Source organism: Peromyscus leucopus, chromosome 23 (genome assembly GCF_004664715.2).
Source record: "Peromyscus leucopus breed LL Stock chromosome 23, UCI_PerLeu_2.1, whole genome shotgun sequence".
In the NCBI taxonomy this organism is placed as follows: domain Eukaryota; kingdom Metazoa; phylum Chordata; class Mammalia; order Rodentia; family Cricetidae; genus Peromyscus; species Peromyscus leucopus.
In genome coordinates, this window is record NC_051082.1 from 15,050,924 (window position 1) to 15,072,878 (window position 21,955).

The following is a 21,955-nucleotide window of genomic DNA, read 5'->3' on the forward strand; positions in this document are numbered from 1 at the left end:
TCTCTGCTTTACACCTACATTCGTAATAACAGATACTTGGAGACCCAACCTAGTCTTCACAAGAATTACGATAAAACTTCATCTGCTGTTTCATTTTCTTATTTAAAAAATACATTTGTACTATTTTTAATTATGTGTGTGTCTGTGGGTGAGTATGTGTATTAGCAGTATCAGATCCCCTGGTGCTGGAGTGACAGGCAGTTATGAGCCGCCAGGTGTGGGTCTTCTGCAAGAGCGGTACACTGTCCATCTCTGAGCTGTCTCTAGCCTTTCTTCAACTTTTCAGCTGTCTCTTTTTTTTTTTTTTGGTTTTTCGAGACAGGGTTTCTCTGTGTAGCTTTGCGCCTTTCCTGGATCTCGCTCTGTAGACCAGACTGGCCTCGAACTCACAGAGATCCGCCTGCCTCTGCCTCCCAAGTGCTGGGATTAAAGGCGTATGCCACCACCGCCCGGCTAATATTTATATTTTTAAGTTGTGATTTTTGTTTTATTTTTATTTTTTGAGGCAAGGTCTTTCTGTGTAGCCCTAGCTGTCCTGGAATTTGATATGTAGACCAGACTAGCCTGGAAGTTGCATAGATTGACCTACCTCTGCCTCCTGGATGCTGGATGCTGGGATTAAAGGTGTGTGCAGTCATACCCAGTGATTGTGATCCTTTTCAAAAAACATTTTAGTATATTTACTCCATCTCTTTTACACACATATACAAATATGCTATATTTTTCTATACATTTTGGAACTTGTATACTTCTTGACTTTTCTCCCCTAAATTCTTTATTATCTTTTAAGACTAAGTTATAGGGTTGGAGAAGTGGCTCAGAGATTAATAGCAGTAGATTCTCTTCCAGAGGATTCATGTTTGAGTCCCAGCACCCACATGGTGACTCACAGCCACCTGTAACTCCATTTCATGTTCACCCAATATCTTTTTATGGCTTTTGTGTGTACCAGGTACACACATCTTGCACAGACATACATGCATGCAAAACACCCATATACATAAAATAATAATTTAAAAAGAATGTGTGTGTGTGTGTGTGTGTGTGTGTATATACACATACATACATACATAGAGAGAGATCGTGAGAGAGAGCTGGGCAGTGGTGGTGTATGCCTTTTAATCCCAGCACTCTAGAGGCAGAGCCAGGGTGATCTCTGTGAGTTTGAGGCCAGCCTCCAGGAGGCAGAGGAAATTCAGGCACTCAAGGTCATTCTCAGTTACACAGTGAATTCCAAACCATTGTGGGCTACATGTGACCCTGACTCAAAGAAAGAGGCAAAGGATCATTCTAGTACAGTAAAGTTGAGCTAAGAAATTTAACATTAACACAAAAGTATTAGGAAATAAGCCTTGGAAACTCATATTTTACCAATTATGCCAATTGCTCTAGAGCTTTTCCCATTTATTTATTTTGTGTGGGGAAGCGCACCTTTAGAGGCTAGAGGACAACCTGTGGACGTTATTCTCTCCTACAGCGTGGATTCTGGGGATCTAACAGGTCCTCGGTCTAGTCAGCCAGTGCCTTTATCCACTGAGCCATTTTGCCAGCCCCAGGAGGTTTTTTAGAACTCCTTTTTTCCTTATCCAGGATCCAATCCAGGCTCACTTACTGAATTGGGTTATCATGTCCTTTGGTCTTTGGAGACACCGGCAGGTTTGGAGTCCCAGCAGCATTTGCTTCTGGATTTGCCTGCTTGCCTCATTTTGATTCAACTCTTGTGAGGTCTTTTGACAAAATGCCGCACAGATCACGTGTCTCAATGCAACAGTTGAGGTCCTCATCCTACCTGTTTGTCCTGTGATGGTGACATTAGTACTGCCACTTGCTTAAGGCAGCCCCTCCAGGTCTCTTCCTGTGAGCAGCCTTTTCTGTTACCATTAGCAAGTTCTTATGTATGGCATGAGTTCCAGACCAGGAGAAAATCTTTTTCCTCAGTTTTTTTCCCAGTGATTAAGAGTCCGCCGATGTATAATTCTTGCCTGAACTATTTGTTTATTCTAATGAAGTGTCTGGTGTGCTTTACATTGGGGTTTTAATCATGTCTTTTTTTTTTTATTGTAGGATACTATATATCTTCTGGAAGGAATCCACAAAAATGATCCTAAGTAGGTCATGCTTTGTTTATCAGATAATCATTACATAGCGGTTAAATTAGAATTTACTCATGAATCCTGCATGGCAGGGGCACTCACACTGTAACGTATTTTTCAGCCTATCTGAAGACTCCGTCTCTGATTTAGTGCTTAGGTACCTCACAGAGGTGTTACCAGAAAACAGGTAACTTCTCATTTTTTAAAGCCTTATTTGCTTTTTAATGAGAAACTTAAACTCGCTGATGAATGGGCGTCTGGTGAAATTTCTTCCAACTCTTCAGACTGAGCCGGCTACTTCACAAGCACAGATTTGCTGAAGCTGAGACCTTTGCCATTCAGTTTGGACTGGATGTTGAGGTAAGCATTCATTTGTTGAGTTGTTCTTGGGCAGACGTCTTGGTTTGCTAGAGGCTCAGGAGATGCAGAAGGGTGAAACGTGGGCACTTAATAGTATCAGGTGTGCAGCTGAGACATGACCAACATACTCTTTTTTTTTTTTTTTTTTTTTTTTTTTTTTTTCGAGACAGGGTTTCTCTGTGTAGCTTTGCGCCTTTTCCTGGAACTCACTTGGTAGTCCAGGCTGGCCTCGAACTCACAGAGATCCGCCTGCCTCTGCCTCCCGAGTGCTGGGATTAAAGGCGTGCGCCACCACCGCCCGGCTGACCAACATACTCTTATTTTAATTAATTAAAATAAGAGCTCTAGGGGCTGGAGAGATGGCTCAGTGGTTAAAAGAACTCGTTCTTGCAGAGGTCCAGGATTCAATTCCCAGTACCCATACAGTAGCTAACAACCATCTGTAACTCCAGTCATAGGGGATCTGTGTAGGCTGGGTTGGTGGGTGCCATAGCACAAGGCTTTAATGTCAGCACTTGGAGAGGCAGAGTCAGGCAGGTCTCTGAGTTTCAGGCCAGCCTGGTCTACATAGTGAGACAAAGATATCACTGAAGAGAGACTATATCAAAACAAAAAATAGTGATAAAATACAGCTATTCTTGTAGCAATTTGAAATACACATTTTTAATGCCAATCATCACATGGCTCAGTAGATCTCTAAAACTTACTCCTTCCGTGTTTACTGGAAGACCCCCTTTGGTATGCCCCCCTCCCTTCTAACCTTTCTACTCGTAAGCAGCATCTTAGCTTTGCTCCTGTGAGTTCTATTGCTTTGGGCTGTGCATCTGTGAGATCGTGCATCATCCTTCTGTGCCTGGCTTGTGTCACTCAGCATGATGTCCTCCAGTTTGGTCTATGTTGTCAGTGACAAGATTGGCTTCTTTTTTAAGGCTCAGTAGTCCTCAATGGTGTATAGACCATGTTTTGCTGATTTGCTTATCCACCAATGGACACTTAGATTGGATTCATGTCTCAGCTTGAATAAAACTCTTTGAACACTTCTTGACATGTTTAAGGATTCAATAATGCTTCTGGAAGGACCAGCCTTCAGCAACTCAGAAATTGACGGGAGCCACTTAACTCACTCTCTCTCTCTCTCTCTCTCTCTCTCTCTCTCTCTCTCTCTCTCTCTCTCCACACACACACACACCTCCAACATGTCAGGATCTTACCTCGGGTGCTGATGAAGGGCAGGCCTTCAGCAGGTCAGAGGAACTGAAGAGATGTAAAGTAGGCAAACTACATGTGAGGACATGTGAGGACTTCCTCTGATGGCCAAAGCTTAGTTCTTCATTTTATTCTTTCTGTTGCTTCTTCTACTCTAATTATTTTCTTCTACGCCAATGATTCCCTTCTTTCTTGATGACTTCCTTCTCACTACTTCCTGATGACTTCCTTCTCACTACTTCCTGATGACTTCCTTCTCACTACTTCCTGTTTTTCTCACTACTTCCTGATGACTTCCTTCTCACTACTTCCTGATGACTTCCTTCTCACTACTTCCTGATGTCTTCCTTCTCACTACTTCCTGATGACTTCCTTCTCACTACTTCCTGATGTCTTCCTTCTCACTACTTTTGATTTTTTTTTTTTTTTTTTTTTTTTTTTTTTTTTTTTTTTTTTTTTTTTTTTTTTTTTTTTTTTTTTTTTTTTTTTTTTTTTTTTTTTTTTTTTTTTTTTTTTTCATACTTCCTGATGACTTCCTTCTCACTACTTCCTGATGTCTTCCTTCTCACTACTTCCTGATGACTTCCTTCTCACTACTTCCTGATGATTTCTTCATACTTCTGTGTTTCTTCACTACTTCTGATGTCTTCCTTCTCACTACTTCCTGATGTTCCTTACCTTCTCATTTCTGATGTTTTTTCATTTCTTGATTTTGTTCCCTTAAAGCTTATATACTCCAGCAATATTTTCAAGCAATAGAAAAATTACAGTGTGCTTACCTTCTAGTTTTTAAGTGAATGACTACAATGAATACAAGTAAAATCGTGTTTCTGATTTCCCTAACATGATGAACCATTTTATGCATTACAGGTGAAAAACAAATTATCCTCAAGAACCCACATACAGTCAAACATTTATCTTTTAGACTTCTCATAGATCAGGAACCTTTCAGCCATAACCGTTTATATAGGTTACTAGTTTCCCTTTCCATGTTTTAGAGTTCTGTCCACTTATTTTCACTAACCATCCAGTTCTTTGTTTCCTAGTTACATTAAGTCGATTGTCTAAAGCTTTGTTTTAGCTGTGATGAACACCAAAGCCCGTGAACACATTTCCCAATATCAAAAAGAACTCGAGCTAACTTCTGGGTCAAGTTTTTCCTTACGCATGACCCTCCTTTGGTCCTGTTTTCTACTCTCTGCAGCCCTTACTCTATCAGGGAGCAATACTATATCCTACCTTTACCTATATTAGTTTTCCCACCAAACTAACCTCTTTTACAATCCTTTACTACATTTGTTAACAAGCCTTAGTCATCAAAATTCTATTTAAACCAACACTATTATTGTATAAAATCATTACTTCAGTTAAATAGTACAGCTTAAGAGGAAATCATCTTAATAATCCTCAGGTAAAAATGTGATTTTTATTTCCATGAGATAATCACACAACATAGAAGGCAGCAGGGATCCCCTCACACCCATTCACACCATGTCAGAAAAAGAACAGCTGCAAACGTGTAAAGACACAGCAGTAGCAAGAGACATTCTTGAGCAGAAGCCCTCTGGGCCTTGCCTAGCCGAGATTCACCCATCACTGCCTTGCATTCGGCTGGGCCAGACTCTTCAAAGTCCAGGTGCTACCTGCTGCTCCTCTGAGGACATGGCCACAGGCACCATAAAAAATAGTTTCCATAATTCCTAATAATCTGGTTTACTACCTTCCAGATAGGTAAAAGTTAACTTTTTCTCTTCTCTTTCCTTCCTTCCTTCTTTCCTTCCTATTTTTTTGAGACAAGGTCTTGCTGTCCAGCCCTGGCTAGCATGGTGCTCAACTGGCAGTGTATTTCCTGAGATCTCCCTGCTCTGCCTCCTAAGTACTGGGACTAAGGCATGTGCCACTGTGACCACTAAAGGTCCTTGTTTAAGCCTGTGCCTGAGCCGAGGGAGGAGTCCTCCTCTCGGTAGTTGGTTTTCCTCACCTTCCCGAGACAAAGTCATGTTCACATTCTGTGCTTCACGTCAATAGATGTGGCATGTTTGCGTTACAGCTTGTCTACAAGGTCAAGTCAAATGATATATTGGAGAAACTGGCTTTGATTTCCCCGGACACCAGTGAGCAGACCGAATGGCAGCAACTTGTTGAAGAGGCTAAAGAAAATCTCTGCAAAATCCAGGTGCGTCTTCGCAGTCACCAGCTGGGGATTTCGGGCTGTTGTGCTGGTCGGCGTTATTAAGGTGCCTTCCTCTGGCGTGTTTGAACAGGATGATGACTTCGTGGTCAATTTCTGCCTCAAGGCCCAGTGGATGACCTATGAGACCACCCAGGAAATGCTCACTTATGCCAAAGCCAGGGTAAGTTGGTTTCTTTTAGAAGTTTGCTTTAATCACTTGTGATATAATTCTATCAGCTCAGATATATTTTCTTGTCCTTCAGTTTTTGTTTTTTTTTCTTTAAATGTCTTTTTTTTCCCTTTTTTCTTTTTTTTCCCCGTCCAGCTTTGAGACAGTTTACATAAGGCACAGTTTACCTATCTCAAGTTCAGGGTTCCTAGTGTACACCCCCCCCCCAGCTGTGTGCATCCATCAACACCGACATTCTAGAATGAGACCTGTGTGGTTCTTTCTGGCCCTTCCCGCTGATAACTACTCATTTACTTCCTTTTTCTTCTTGGTGTGTAAATTCTGGACATTTCTTTTTTATTTATCTACTGATTTAGGTTTTTCATGTTGGTTTTTTTCAATGTAGCCCTGGCTGTCCTAGAACTTACTATGTAGACCAGGCTGCCCTTGAACTCAAATATCTGCCTACCTCTTCCTCCCAAGTGCAGGGATTAAAGGTGCGAGTGTGCCACCACTCCCCAGCTTGGACAGTTTTCATATGCATTATTTTTAGCAAAATCTATTTAAGATTTATTTTTATTTTATTTTGAGACAGGATCTCACTTTCGATCCCTGGCTAGCCTGGGATTTGCTCTGTAGACCAGGCTGACCTTGAACTCATGGAGGCCTGCCTGCCTCTACATCCCAGTATGAGGATTAAAGGTGTGAGTCAGCACACCCAGCTACTTTTATTATTTTTCATTATGTGTGTATCTGTGCATGTGAATGCAGGTTCCTTCTGAGGCACGAAAAGGGCATCTGATCCCCCTGTGCTGAGCCCCCACAAATCATTTCTTTACTCTTTTTTTTTTTTTCAGAGCTGAGGACCGAACCCAGGGCCTTGTGCTTGCTAGGCAAGCACTCTACCACTGAGCTAAATCCCCAACCCCTCTTTACTGTTTAATACCATTGCATATAACAGATTCCTCTTATTTTGGGCTTAAATACAATTTGCTTCCAAAGATAATGTTTTCTGTCAAGTCCCAGAAAGTTCACCCTCTTATAAAGAGCAACCTGTCTCTCTGTGTTCTTTCCCTTTCTTTTTTTGCACATATATACAGTGTGTTTTGAATAGGCCCATCTCCAGCGCATTTCTGTCCTAACATGTCCTCTCTGTCTCACCATCCATGCTTAGCTCCTCAAGAAAGAAGACAAAACTCTGCTGGCCTATTCTGATAGCTACATGGAGGTAATGGCATTGCATCGGTATTTAATTTGTGGGTGAAGGTGTTGTTTTTCAAGGCAGATTGATATTGAGTGTTTAGTACCTCAGCTTCCTTAGCAACAAAATGGGACTCCAGGTAGTGTTGGTCTTGTGGTGGTTTTGGAGTCAAAGCATTTCTGTCTAGTCCCTGGTAGCTGCTAAAGGCTCAGTAAACGGACTGCAGTGTGTCAGTATGGGCATGCATCCGAGCATGTGTGTATTTAAATCCCCACGATGGCTCAGTGGGTCCAAGTGTTGTGACAAGCTTGAAGACCCATGTTCATTCCTTGAGACCCACATGCTAGAAGGACAGAACCAACTCCTGCAGATTGTCCTCTGTCTCCCGCTTGCCATGGTACATTTACCCACCTCCCCCTCCACACACGTAGACAGCATAATAAATGTTAAAAACTATTCAATTCTCAAAATAAATACTTGATATAATCCAGCTAAGTTAGGCCTTAAATGTAAATGATTGTGAAACCCCATACTTCGTTTGCATTTGCCTCTATAATAAAATGTGACTAGAAATGTTTTTATTATTTTGTTTGTGATATGTTAAATAATGAAAGTTGTGTGGATGAGAATTGAGCCATAACACTTGAGTTAAAATGAGAATGTACACAAGGCTTCTGTAGTAGAATGACCCTTAATTTTAGCATTTAAAACTTTTAATTTCAGCCTGTGGAGTTTAATCAGACTGATTCTTGTGAGTGCTGTTAAAGCGAGTCAGAGACTGGTGTTGTTTTTGTTTTGCGTGGATGCAAATGCCATAACATGTATATGGAGGTCAGAGGCCAACGTTGTGGAATCAGTTATCTGCTACATTAAGGGGGTTCCAGGGATTGACCTCAGGTCACCAGGCTTCCATAGCAAAGTGCCTTTTGGTGAGCCATCTTACCAGCCCACATACATTATTAAAGTTAACAAATTATTTTTTTCTTTAGGTGCTAAAGGCTAATGCAAAGTTAACTACATTTTATGGAGCATTTGGACCAGAGAAATTCAGGTGTGTGCATTCTATTTTTAATTTTTAGGTTATGAATTAAATATGTTTGGGATATCATGAAAAAGATAGTATTCCTTTGAGTGAATTGTATCCAAGGGAAGGAGGAGCCTGTGTGTTCAAATGATAGGAAATGCTATCTTTCCAGCAAGATTGGCTTAAGAACTCTGTCATCATTTCTGTCTTGCTCTTGGTCCTTGCCTGTGTTTTTAATGGCTCGGCTTCCCATTGCTGTTGACTGTGTCTTGTGTTTGTCAGTAATTATGTTCTTGCTGTGTATATGTGAGTGTGTCTGTTTGAATTGAGTTTCTGGTGCCACAGTTGCCAAGGCAAAATTTGTACACATGTCCTCCAGATACATTTGTTCTGGTAGATGATGGCCTGGAGAGTGCCCGTTTTCCATTCCCTCACCTCACCAGAAAACTCTCGTGTTTTGCTCATCTCGTTTGTAAAACGGATTACAAAACCATAACTGGCTTGATTTGCTTTGACTCTTCATTTTTTTAATGACTTTTGTTATTTAGGGTTATTTGTCTTACTGGGATTTTTTTTTGTTTGCTTTACATAAGAAATCCTTTTTTTTTTTTTTAACTTTTTTTTTTTTTGGTGAGAGTTATTTAATTTTGAAAGTATTATAATGTAACAAAAGAAAACAGCAAGACACTCAAATTGCTTGGCCTTTTCAAATCATGGAAAAAGCCTGAAATTTTTGTCTTGGATCTTATATAAAACTGTTTCTACTTCATGAAACAAAAATAGAAGGAATAAAAACAAAATAAAGCATATTAAAAGAACAAAAATCTAGCTTGTTGATTGTGTTATAGCAAACTTGCACATCATTATCTATTATATCAGAGTATACTCATCAAATTATGTATATATATATTATATATATATATTAAGAATATCACCAGGTGGTGGTGGCACACACCTTTAATCCCAGCACTCGGGAGGCAGAGGCAGGTGGATCTCTGTGAGTTCGAGGCCAGCCTGGGCTACAGAGTGAGTTCCAGGACAGGCACCAAAACTACACAGAGAAAACCTGTCTTGGAAAACCAAAAATATATATATATATTTAATTTTGAAAGTATTATAATGTAACAAAAGGAAACAACAAGACACTCAAATTGCTTGGACTTTTTTGATATATATATTTTGATATATATATCAAATTTTCCTTATACTATAGATATTGAAAAAACATTTTTAAGACAGCAGTTTTATGGTTATCATAACCTTTATCTGCTTTCAAAGACTTATTAGAAAACAGAACACAGGTAAATCCTGAATTGTTAAGTCATATTTTAAATTTTATTTTTTTTTTTTTAAGACAGGATCTCCTATAACCTAGGCTGGCCTAAAACTTGCTCTGTAGCTAAGGCTGGCTGAATTCTCCTTAACTCCCCCACTTTAAAAAAAAATTTATGTGCACTGATTTTTTTTCCCTGCATGTATGTCTGTGTGAGGGCATTAGATCCCCTGGAACTGGAGTTAAAGCCAGTTGTGAGCTGCCATGTGGGTGCTTGGAATTGAACCTGGGTCCTCTGGAAGAGCAGCCAGTGCTCTTAACCACTGAGCCATCTCTCCAGGTTGTTTATGTTGTGATTATCTGATCTGGATTCCTACATGGAGAGTCACTGCCATTAGTGAAGATGACAGTTCTCTACATTTGGGAAAGCAGACTTGCTTTGCACTGTGGAATTTTTAGATCTGTTTTATTTTTTACTTCATTTAAAAAAAAAAAAAAAAACAGGTGGAGAGATGACTCATCAATAAAGTACACTTGTTCTTGTAGAGAACCCGTGTTTGGTTCCTAACACCCACATAATGTCTTACAATAATTCATAACTCCAGTTCCAGGAAATCAGACTCCTTTCTCTGTCCTCTGAGAGCACTACACATGTTAGTGGTATGAATACATATATGTAGGCAAAACATTCATAATACATGAAATAAAATTAAAATTATAAAAGGGAAGTAGTTGGAGCCAGCAAGATGTTCAAGGTGCTTGCCATCAAGTGTGACTGCCTGAGTTCAATCCCTGAGGCCCACTTGATGGGGAGAGAATCAGTTCCTGCAAGTTGTCCTCTGACCTCTATATGCATGCCTCCACTAAATAAATGAATGTTCAAAAAAAGTGGTTAAGATGTATAATGATACCTATTTGGAAAGTATTTTTTTCCATGCCTAACTTGTGTCTTCCCTCTGATTTCTCAGTGGTAGCTCTTGGATTGAATTCCTGAATAATGAAGATGATCTCAGAGATATTTTTATGCAGCTAAGAGAAGGAAACCTTGTTTGTGCTCAGTATCTTTGGCTTAGACATCGGGTAATATATTCTGCATTTTAATTTCTTGATTGCTTTCTAGCTTCTGGAATGAGTGGTTGAGTACTGGAAACTAACAGGCTGTCAAGTGTGACTGGGTGGTAGAGTGTTTCTACATTGATAGGCTGTGCCTGTCCCAGGGGATGTTATCCTCAGATAATAGTAGATCAGAGGAAGTACTATGGTTTGCAGATAGTGCCTTATTTTATCTATCTTCAGAGATCAATTAGCTCTGAATTGTTTCTCAGTAGGCAATAATTTTATTAAGTGATTTATTAATATCAATGCTTCTGCCGATGGTGGAGAGAATGTTCCTACAATTTGGATTGTGGTAAAAGAATACTTATTAAAGGTATTTATCTGAAGACCGTGTTCAGTGGCACATTCCTGTAGTCACAGATCTTCTGGAATCTGAGGCAGGAGGATTGGTTAGTCTAGGAGTTCAGGCTAGACTCAGCAATATAGACCTCATCTCATACACAGATAAATAGACTGTTTATCCAAATCTCCTTCTTTAGGCTGATATTGACATATAACATTTAGATTTAAGAAGTGTTGTGTTATTCCACTAATGGACATTCTTATTTGTAGCCGGAAGTTTTTCTGTGTCCTGCAGCTGCTCAGTCCCAAATAAACACACAGAAGCTTAATATTAATTACAGACTGTTTGGTCTATGGCTCAGGCTTCTTGCTAGCTCTTTCATCTTAAATTAACCTATTTCTATTAATCTATATCTTGCCACGTGGCGGTGGTGTTACCAGTCTGTTGACATCTTGTTCCTCCTTGGGCAGGTGGGTCATGTCTGTCTGACCACGCCCTCTTATCCCTGTATCTCTCTTGGCTTTGCCACCTGGCTCTTATACTGTATTAACATAGACCAAAACAGCTTCTTTACTAACCAAAGGTAGCAACATACATTCACAACATAAAGAAAGACCATCCCACCGCACTTATTAGTATTTGTACTATCATCTCCAGTTGTATTTTCCTTAGGATACAATCTCTTCTGGTTCCTGTGTGTGTGTGTTTATTATCTACTACTCAATAATATGATATTTAAAGAGTTGTGACCCCCCCCATTTGAATTCTTTGTATAAAATACCTTTCTCATTCATTATTAAATCAGTAACCTCGATGAGCAGTGGTAGGGCACTCACGCCTTTATCTCAGCACTCAAGAGGCAGAGGCAGGTGGATCTCTAAGTTCCAGGACAGCCAGGCCTACGCAGAGAAACCCTGTCTCAAAAAAACAAACAACAAAATTTAGTAACATATTCTTTGAAATGGCTTTAAATTTTTGTTTAAGAAGGTCGTTTGCTTCAGTTAGCCTGGGTTTGATCAAAGCATTTTCTTGCATCCCAGTCATTGTACTTGGTTTGTATTTATCCTCTTCCCAAGGATCCAGCAGGTCTTTGCCCTTTGAGGGATTGTTAGTTTCATTTTGTCAGGCAGGTTTTAATTTCTGGTTCTGTAATTCAGGCTGACTTTGAAAGCAAGTTTGATGTGAAAATGCTGGAGAACCTGCTGAACTCAATTTCTACACAAGTCTCCTTGGAAAGACTTTGTTCATGGCTTAAAAATGATGTCATCCCGTTCGTGAGGAGGGTTGTGCCTGAAGGACAAGTGAGTTTCTTCTAGTATTTCCACTCCTACAGGTTTAACTTCATTTAATGCTTCAGATTCAATTAGTGAGGAAGCCCTTTCAAAAGGTGACAGAGCTGGATGCAGTGGTGCACCGTCTAATCTCAGCACTCAAGAGGCTACGGTGGAAGGCGGCTAGGAATCAGTCCAGTCTACATAGCAGCTGCATAGCGAGTTCCAGGCCAGCGTGGGCTACAGAGTGTGGCCCTGTCTCAAAAGAAAACAAAAAACATCAAAAAAACCCAAAGGTGGTGGTGGTGGTAGAGTACTGACTAGCATGCTAGCATGTTGGGTTCAGTGTCCAGCAGTGTAACTGATAGATAAATAACTTCTAAGGTGGCTATAGGGCTGGAGAGATGGCTCAGTGATTACGAACACATTCTCCTCTCTCAGAAGATCTGGGTTTAGTTCCCAGCACACACAGTATGTGCCTCACAACCTATCTGCAGGTCCAGCTCCAGGAGATCTGATGCCTCCCATCCTGGCCACGTGCACTCACATACAATTTTTAAAAATTCTTAAAAACTGATTGTAGGCCGGGCGTTGGTGGCGCACGCCTTTAGTCCCAGCACTCGGAAGGCAGAGGCAGGCGGATCTCTGTGAGTTCGAGGCAGCTGGCTACCAAGTGAGCTCCAGGAAAGGCACAAAGCTACACAGAGAAACCCTGTCTCAAAAAAAAAAAAAAAAAAAAAAAAAAAAAAAAAAAAAAACTGATTGTAGAAATTTTTTGTGGGGGATTATTGAGAATTTCATTTTTAAATGGTGTATCTATTTCAGAACATTCTTGCAAAGTGGCTGGAACAAGCATCCAGGAACCTAGAGTTAACTGATAAGGTAAGATCTGTGTATTAAATACAAAAATGGCATTTGCTCCCTCACAGCAGCTTCAAACTTGATTTTTAATGGTCTTTCATATTTTTAAAAGGCAAACTGGCCAGAAAATGGACTTCAGCTAGCAGAGGTGTTCTTCACAGCAGAAAAAACAGAGAAGTTTGGATTTGCATCCTCTTGGCACTGGATTGCCTTGGTATGATGTCTAGACAAATTTTATGATGAACTCATCACATCACGGCACAGACTTGGCCTGTGTGTAGAGACGGCATGCCATTGTCTCAGGACCCAGAAAGGAAAAGTCCTTTCTTCCTGTTGTATCTATTACAACCTCGACCTGTTTCCATGCAGTCTGTCGATATGAACCAGCCAAAATGAAGATATAGAAAGACATTCTAAGTGATAACAGTTTTGTTTTTTGTTTTTTGTTTTTTGCAACAACAGCATTTCAGAATCCATTAAACAACTAAAAATGATGTATAAGAGTCAGTCTGCAGCAGTCGTCTGCTTCTTTTACAGTGGTGATGTATTGTGTACCCTTAAACATGCCTGAGGATCAGAGGACAGAGCCACCCACCAGATTAGACATAGAGGTCAGGCAGTGGTGGCACACTCCTTTAATCCCAACACATGAGATCTTATGCCTTTGCTTGGGATGCACACACGTCTTTAATCCCAGGAAGTAATATGGCCTGGGCAGAGAAAGGTAGATAAGGCGTGAGGAAACAGGAACTCACTCTCTTTAGGCTGAGGATTTCATAGAGGTCAGAACTAGTGGCCAGCTGCTCTGCTTCTCTGGTCTTTTAGCATTTATCCCAATATCTGGCTCTGGATTTTTTATTAAAAGACCATCTAAGATTTGAACAACATTTTACTTAAACCAGAGACCTTCTGTCAAGCTGAAGGAGTAGCAGTGGGTTGTAGATATGACTCAATACAGAGCATTTGTTTCTCCTGTGAGCCCCTCGGTTTCATCCTAGCATCAAGAAACAGAAAAAACACTGTTAGTAGGGGAGTCACAGTCAGAAAAATAGTTTGGAGGGAGCCAGTTATCATTTGGCTGCTTTCTTCTAAATTTCTTCAAGTTAATCTCTTTCTTTTGAGGTTTCTCAAAAAATAAAGCATGAATTATACTAGGAAAAGTGTGCAATTTTATATTCTTAAAAATTATGTTGGGAGTGCTAGAATTAAGTTGATAAATTACACGGTATAATAAAAATCTCTCTTGTGAAGTACTCAGTACTTTAGCCCCAGACAAATGTGACCTTTAAAAATGTGTATTGTGATGGCTGTCATGTAGCTTGATTGGCACAGTGCTTGTTGAATATGCATGAAGCCCTGGGTGGGTCCCCAGCACCCCATAAACTGAGTATGTTGGTGAATGCCTGTAATCTCAGGCTGTGGGAGGTAACAGCAGAAGGATCAGAAATTCAAGGATATCCTTGGCTATGTATCATGTTCATGGCCAGCCTGGGCTACATGAGAGCCTTTCTCTCAGAGACAGAGAGAAAGTTTATATTTGGGTTTTAGATTCTGGTTTTCTCCTCTGTGTAATTTTGGCCTGTACTTATTTCTTTAAGATAAGCTTGACTGTTTCCCTAACACACTTTTCTTTTGTGTCCTTAATGATGTTAATGCTTTGGTTTAGAAGGATTATCAAAACACAGAGGAAGTCCAACAGTTACAGACACTGGTGAACAAGTTGCAGGAGCTGATCACCCTGCATAAGAAATACAACTGTAAACTGGCCCTCTCTGAGTTTGAGAAGGTAAAGTTCCAGCCCCAGGAGCACTGGTTTGTGTTTTGTATCCAGCTGTGGCCAAACTCTGCCTCATTTACCCCGTCTTCCCGTCTCATCTCCAGGAAAATAGTACCACCATAGTGTTCCGGATGTTTGACAGGGTCTCTGCACCAGAGCTGATCCCCTCTGTCTTAGAGAAGTCCGTGAGAGTTTACATGCGGGAGCAGAATTTGCAAGAGGAGGACCTTCTTTTGCTCTATATAGAGGTAATATTTTCTTCCACTTTTTGAGTTTTCATTTCTATTGTGTGACTGTGTGTGTGTGCTCACAGACATGGTGCATGTGTGAAGGTCAAGAACAGCTTAGGAGTCTCAGTTTTCTCCTTCCTCCGCATGGGTCCTGGGCATCTGACTCAGGTCACAAATACCTCTACCCGCTGAGCCTTCAGTCCCAACTGAGATCTGTGCAGTGCGTCATCGTGTTAAACGCTTGACTCTGTAAGGAATGCCGGGCTTTACCACTAACTAGTACCTGTGAGGCATTTGAATGGTCAAGAATGTAAATTAATCGTGCTGTTAACTGTCGGAGAACCTCCTGGCTATTAGAGAGGTTGAAATGGGAGGATCACTGAAGGCCACAAGTTCAAAACCAGCTAGGCAACATGAGATCCCACCTCAAGAAGAAAAAGAGAACAACAGGACTTTCCCCGAGGGACTCCTGTGAGATATTAGGGGTTTTGGACAGGAGACGGTGCTAAGGATCAGGCCTCAGGCCTCGGGAGTCCAGGTTTGATCCGCTTCATTAAAGGTGCACCACCACATCCAGCCTGAGAGTTTCTGATGTATGTTTTCTCTTTCTAGGATTTACTGAAGAGGTGCAGCTCAAAGTCAGCGACACTCTTTGACACAGCCTGGGAGGCGAAGGCCATGGCGGTGATAGGATGCTTGTCTGACACAGATGTGAGCAAACCCTGACTGGTGGGGCTTCCTGTTTGCAGTAACGAGTTCCTTTTGGACACTGGCTCTCACAGCTAGTTTCTGGTCATAAAAATGACATGTATTTGTAGAATGTAAAAAAAAAAAAAAAAAGATAAAACCATACATAATTTTATTTCCTTTGATTATGGAAAATAAGATAAAAATGCACCCATTCCTACTACCAAAAGATTTTCCATGGTCAGTTGGATGCCTCTCTGTTGAATGCCTCTCTGTTCCAGAGCTGGAATTACTCAGAAATGAAACTCTTAACTGGTTGGTGCTGGGCTTTCCAGTGATTTCCACTATTAATTAGTTCTCATCAAGGCAGGAGCACAGGTGCTCACGGTCACTGCATGTAGGATGGTGAGTCATATACAAAGCCTTGTCTAGGGAAAACAAGAAAGGTTAGGTGAATAATTCAATATTTAAAATATAAGGGCAGCCCCGATTGACTATGGGTTAGAAAGAGAGAGACAAAGAGGGCATGAGTTAGGAGGAGCTGGTTGAGTCTGGGTGGGGGGAGGTTGGAGGAGGTAAATAGGGATGGACCTGACCAAAATACATTGTATACATGTATGAAATTCTCAGAAGATGAATTGAAAGATTATATTTAAATTATGGAAACTACTTTTAAGTATGGAGACAGCTGAGCATCTAGGAAGAGTTCCGCAGCCGCTGACTGACAATATCCTAGGTTCTTTTCTGAATAACAGAACTGCTCAGGTTTGTTTTGTTGGAGATAGGTTATCAATTATCCCAGGCTGACCTCAAATTCACTCAGTAGCAGAGGGTACTCTTGACCTTTTTTTATTTTATGTTTTGTGTATTAATGTTTTGCTTTCATATGTGTTTGTGCACTATATGTGTGCCTGGTATCCAATGAAGTCAGAAGAGGGTGTCGATCTCCGGGAACTGGAGTTAACAGGTGTTGTGAGCCACCTGATTTGGGTTCTGGGAACTGAACTCAGGTCCTCTGCAGGGCAGCAAGTGCTCTTAACCACCAAGCCATCTCTCCAGCCCCTGAAATTGTTCTTTGTGTGTAGCAGTTGGAGGAAATATATACTTTTGCAGGCCGGAGAGGCTCTCACTCTCCCTGCACCTGATGTTCGCAGTGCCACTCACTCCCATGAGAGGTGCTGCGGAGGGCTGGTCATTGTCCCTGTGTGATCTCTTTGTAGCTCATCTTTGATGCTGTGCTGAAGATAATGTACAAGGCGGTGGTTCCCTGGAGTACAGCTGTGGAGCAGCTGGTGAAACAGCATCTGGAAATGGACCACCCCAAGTAAGTTTGCATATAGATACTCAGTGATGTGTCTGTGCCCTGTGCCAGCTTCCTGCTTTGAGTTGACAGCAGTCAGGTTTTCCATCGACCGTTTTACATAGTCAAGTTAATACCAGCACATTTTGTTTAGGGTCAAGTTATTGCAGGAAAGTTACAAACTGATGGAGATGAAGAAACTTTTGCGAGGCTATGGAATAAGAGAGGTGAATCTCTTGAACAAGGAAATAATGGTAAGTGCTAGTTGGATTGGTTCCTGTAGGTTCTTGTAATTCTAGAGCAGCGTGGGAAATGGACTGAAGCTCTTCATATCCGAAAGTTCACCGAGCTAGATTTACTGTATGGGAGTGGGTCACCCAGGCGCCGTGACAAACATGAGTGTAGAAGGAGAGCTCAGCTGCTTCTCCCCTTCCACCTGCAGCTTGAATGGAATGAACTCGGGTTGTCTGGCCCGGCAGCAAGCACCTTTACCCACTGAACCATCTCACTGGCCCCATAAGTCATGTTTCAATCTTAGGTCCAGTTTAGGTTTTTTGCTACATTTTTAAAATACTGAAGGCATTTTGCCTTCTTTAGCAAATGATTTCTGGGCTCTGAGTCTTCGTGTTAAGACATGTATGTTGTCTCTTTCAGAGGGTGGTCCGATACATTCTCAAGCAAGACATCCCGTCCTCTTTAGAAGATGCTCTGAAGGTGGCCCAAGGCTACAGGCTGTCTAATGACGAAATCTACAGTCTAAGAATTATTGATCTGATTGACAGAGAACAGGTGTGGACATTTTCGATTGTCTAAATCTCTAAAGAAACCAAATTGTACAAACTAGTTTCACAAAATGAAATAAATAGCTATGTCAATGTGAAAACAGTATATTAAAATAGTTACTTTAAAAAGTGATTAGCTACTGGGCTTTTGCACTCTAGTTGGTACAGCTCAAACCCAGGTCTTACACATGCCATAGGTCTCTTAGATTCTAAATTACCGTGTGTGGGTTTTGTGGGTTTTTTTTTTTCCATCTGAAGTTTTTAGATGTTAGGAGTTGAAACCATGGCCTCATGAGTGCTAATCACACATTCCAGCACTGACTTGTCACTCTCTTTTCTGAAACTTTAAATGTCTTTATTGCTTCATATCCAGCAGCCATAGGCATGCCCACGCTATAAGGACATCTTCACTGCTCTGGGCCGATTGTAAATTTAGCTTACGTCATTCAAAATGGGATTTTCAGATATTGTTTGTTTTTTTAAGACAGGGTCTCATTCTACAGCCCAAACCATCTTAGAATGCTATGTATCCCAAGCTGGGATTCAAACTCCCTGCCAAGTGTTAAGATTGTAGGTGTGTGCCACTATACCTTCTTCAGATTATCAGATTTATATTTGTATTTTTTCAAAGATCTATTTATTTATGTATATGGGTATTTTGTCTGCTTGTATGTCTGCACACGAGAAGAGGGCATGATTCCATGGGACTACAGTTATACGAGGTTGTGAGCTGCCTTGTAGGTACCGGGAATTGAACTCAGGGCCTTTGGAAGAACAGTCAGTGCTCTTAACTGCTGCACCATCTCTCCAGCCTTCAGTGTTTTTTTGTTTGCTTTGATTTGGTTTTCTTTTTCTTTTTCAAGACAGGATTTCTCCTATAACCCTGGCTATCCTGGAACTCACTCTGTAGACCAGGCTATCCTCGAACTCAGAGATGCACCTACCTCTGCCTCCCAAATTCTGGGATTAAAGGTGTGCACCACCACTGTCCAGCTCCAGCCCTCAGATTTCTAAAAATATTAAACTATAGTCTTTTTTTTCAAAGTATCTTTTCATCTTCTTTCCCATTCTGCTATTTGAGCCCAGGTCTTCACACTGGACAGTGTAGATTAGAAATTTTTTTCTTCTTCTCACTTTGAAGTAGAAAAGGAACAGCTAAGTTCAAACTATTCCTTGTAAGGACCCGATGTTTTTTTCCTTTCTTTCTAACACTTCACAGGGGGATGACTGTCTCCTGCTCCTGAGGTCTCTGCCTCCTGTTGAAGCAGAGAAAACTGCAGAAGAGTCATCATTTGGGCCCGGTTGGCATTGCAAGAAGAACCAGACAGTTCTGAAGAGGTGAGGGTTTCATTAACTGAGATGTGTGCTAGTGCACACCTGGAAATCTGCGGAGGTGGTGGGGTGGTGGGGGGCAACAGGACCTTGAACTCCAGGCCAGCCTGGCTCCATTATAAGTCCTTGTTTCACAAGAAAGCATTGAAGCTGAACATGCCCACAGTAGAACCAGTCACTCCTTTAGAGATAAGAGACCGAGTATCACAGGGAGTGTGGCATACGACTTCAATGTCAGGCAGAGCCTGCCAGCCTGCTGGTCTACGTAGTGAGTTCCAAACCAGCCTTGGCTACACAGGAAGACCCTGCCCTGCCCCCACCCCCACAAAAATTTACCAGAATAGTTAGATTTTTATGCCTTAAGAAATGCCTCCCAGCTTTAAATAGTCTACTTTTTCACATAAAGTTGGGAAGTAGGTTCCATTGTAGATTAACTGCAGAAAATGAGATTTTAAGTGACTTTCTGGTTTATTAGAAAGTAGCAGAGCCTCATTTCACACCTTTTTTGGTCCTGCCACTGGTGCTGTGTGCGTGTGGTGCCGGCGACGAAATGCCGTGTCTCCAATGTCCTCCGCTGCTGAATTACCTCCGCCCCACAGCCCTTTTGTGGCTCCTTCTGTGTTTTCCTTCTCTCTGTTGTTCAATCTTCAACAATGTAATTTAGTTTAAACGGTCTGTCAATTATAGTGTAGTTGAAAGGCTGTAGGTTAGCCCATCTTTCCTGGTTTGTTTTTTTAATGTATTTATTATGTATAGTGTTTTGCCTGCATACCAGCAGAGGGCACCAGATCTCATTACAGATGTTTGTGAGCCACCATGTGGGTGCTGGGAATTGAACTCAGGTCCCCTGGAAGAGCAGCCAGTGCTCTTCGAGCCATCTCTCCAGCCCCTTTCCTGGTATTTCTAAAGTCCATCTTGGTGCGGCTCCCATGTTTAGCCTTGTGATGCTCCTGTCGCCTTGCGGCTGCCTGACCAGAGCTGCACATCATCCTCTGTCACCTGTTTGATTGTTTTCTGATTCCTTGCTTGGTTTTTTCTTTGCTTCCTTTGTGTTCTTTCTTTCTGTTCTTTGGTGGTACTGAGGATGGAACTCATGCCTGACGGATGCTCGGCAATCCTCTCCCACTATTCCCCACCACGATTCCACGGTTCTTATGTGTTTGTCTCTGTCCAGCTGAGGTGAGCAGTTAAGAAGTAGATTTCACTTTGCATATTTTAGGACAAGGCCTGGAGAATGTCTGTGGCGAAGACATCTGTGGATATTCTCAAAATCCTGTGCGATATTCAGAGAGGTATTTTCCCTAGCCTCTGTTCTTCTTGTTTTTTGTCCCAAAGCTCACCAAGGCTCTAGTTGTCTAACTTTACCCATTTTTCCATAAGAAAAATGTAATCTTTTTGTTTTTAATTAGTCTTATTAGACCACAGCATATAAAGTGGACTTATTTTCTGTTTCCGTGTATGTTTTAGTAATCTTTTCATTGTTGGACTAGATACTTGATGTATCTGTTGGTGATGATAAGGGGAGAAAACCTATTTGGACATAAAACAGTTGAGAAAGTAACTCTCTTGGAAAGGGTTGGGTGGTATAATTGTTTCAGAAGATTTGCCATTCTTTTTATTTTATTATTTTTAATTATGTGTACATGTGTCTTTTGTGTGGGAATGTGCATGCAGGCCAGAGAAGTTGGACCCCTGGAGTCGGAGTTACAGGTGGTTGTGAGCTACCTGATGTGTGTGCTGGGAATTGAATTGGTCCTCTGGAAGATCAGGGCATGCTCTTAACTACTGATTCATCTCTCCAGCCCCTGCCATTTTATTATAACCCTTAAACTTCCCTTTTCTACCTCCAGAAAGAAGTTTCTTTTTTCAGATTTCCTCTTTTTTTGCACTTCAGTTATGTCGTGCCAGGGGCAGTGAGATGGCTCATCAGGTAAGGGCGCTTAACAGGCAAGCCTGGAACCTGAGTTCAGTCCCTGGAACCTGTGTCCTTGACCTCAACATGTATGCTGTGCTCTGTGTGTGCTTGTGCTCATACACATGCACACGCGCGCGCGCGCGCGCGCGCGCACACACACACACACACAAAGTATAAGTAAAAATCATTACATTGGCAACTGAAAAGCAACACAGAAGACTTACAAGAGAACCAAGGTTATTTAATATGTTAGCTTTTAAAAAATCCTGATAATATAGTATGCTATTGTATATTTTATTGCTGTTACAATAAACCCAAGGTTGGGTAATTTATAAGAATAGTGATTTATTTAGCTCATACTCTGGAGACTGAGAAGTCCAAGGACATGATGCCACCATCTGCTCAGGGCCTGCCAGGGGCCTTGCTGTGTCGTCACCTGACAGAAGGCATCATGCATTCAGAACGACCAAGCTAGAGCCATGAATAACCTATTGACTAGATCAAGCGGTTCATGACTTTGCAGTTCTGCCTCTTGTTATCATGACATTCTAGGGGAATTCAAATTATAGCATATGGGAATTTATCCATCTGCTGTAACTTTTAAAAATGTAATTACAGACAATCTGCAGAAGAAGGATGAATCTGAAGAGTTCTTGAAGCAATTTAAAGTGGTTGCTAGTTTACAGGTAAAGACACTATGCGCCCAGTCAGTGCACCATGAACATCTGTACCCATAAGGCAACAGAACTCTCCAGAGTAGAATTACCCCAAACTAATGGTTAAGCCTCTCCCCTCTTTTGCAAGGCTCCCTACAGCACAAAATTATCTGGACCCAAATGTTAAAAGTGCTAAAATTGAGAAGGACTTCTCCATAATTATGTTTTCTTATTTTCCTAGCTTTT

The 21,955-nt window shown here is 41.3% G+C and overlaps 1 protein-coding gene across 1 annotated transcript in view; it reads left to right on the top strand.

Moving 5' to 3' along the window:
- Window positions 1–21,955, top strand: part of Kntc1 (kinetochore associated 1) — a 78,290-nt gene that overhangs the window by 15,799 nt on the left and 40,536 nt on the right. The window contains 21 exon segments of the mRNA XM_037198728.1: window positions 2,065–2,108; window positions 2,215–2,280; window positions 2,378–2,453; window positions 5,710–5,835; window positions 5,924–6,013; window positions 7,176–7,229; window positions 8,192–8,253; window positions 10,468–10,579; window positions 12,056–12,199; window positions 12,995–13,051; window positions 13,143–13,244; window positions 14,697–14,816; window positions 14,912–15,055; window positions 15,650–15,748; window positions 16,945–17,048; window positions 17,179–17,278; window positions 17,679–17,813; window positions 19,026–19,083; window positions 19,086–19,144; window positions 20,358–20,430; window positions 21,672–21,739. Of these exon segments, the coding sequence (XP_037054623.1) occupies window positions 2,065–2,108; window positions 2,215–2,280; window positions 2,378–2,453; window positions 5,710–5,835; window positions 5,924–6,013; window positions 7,176–7,229; window positions 8,192–8,253; window positions 10,468–10,579; window positions 12,056–12,199; window positions 12,995–13,051; window positions 13,143–13,244; window positions 14,697–14,816; window positions 14,912–15,055; window positions 15,650–15,748; window positions 16,945–17,048; window positions 17,179–17,278; window positions 17,679–17,813; window positions 19,026–19,083; window positions 19,086–19,144; window positions 20,358–20,430; window positions 21,672–21,739 (1,893 nt within the window).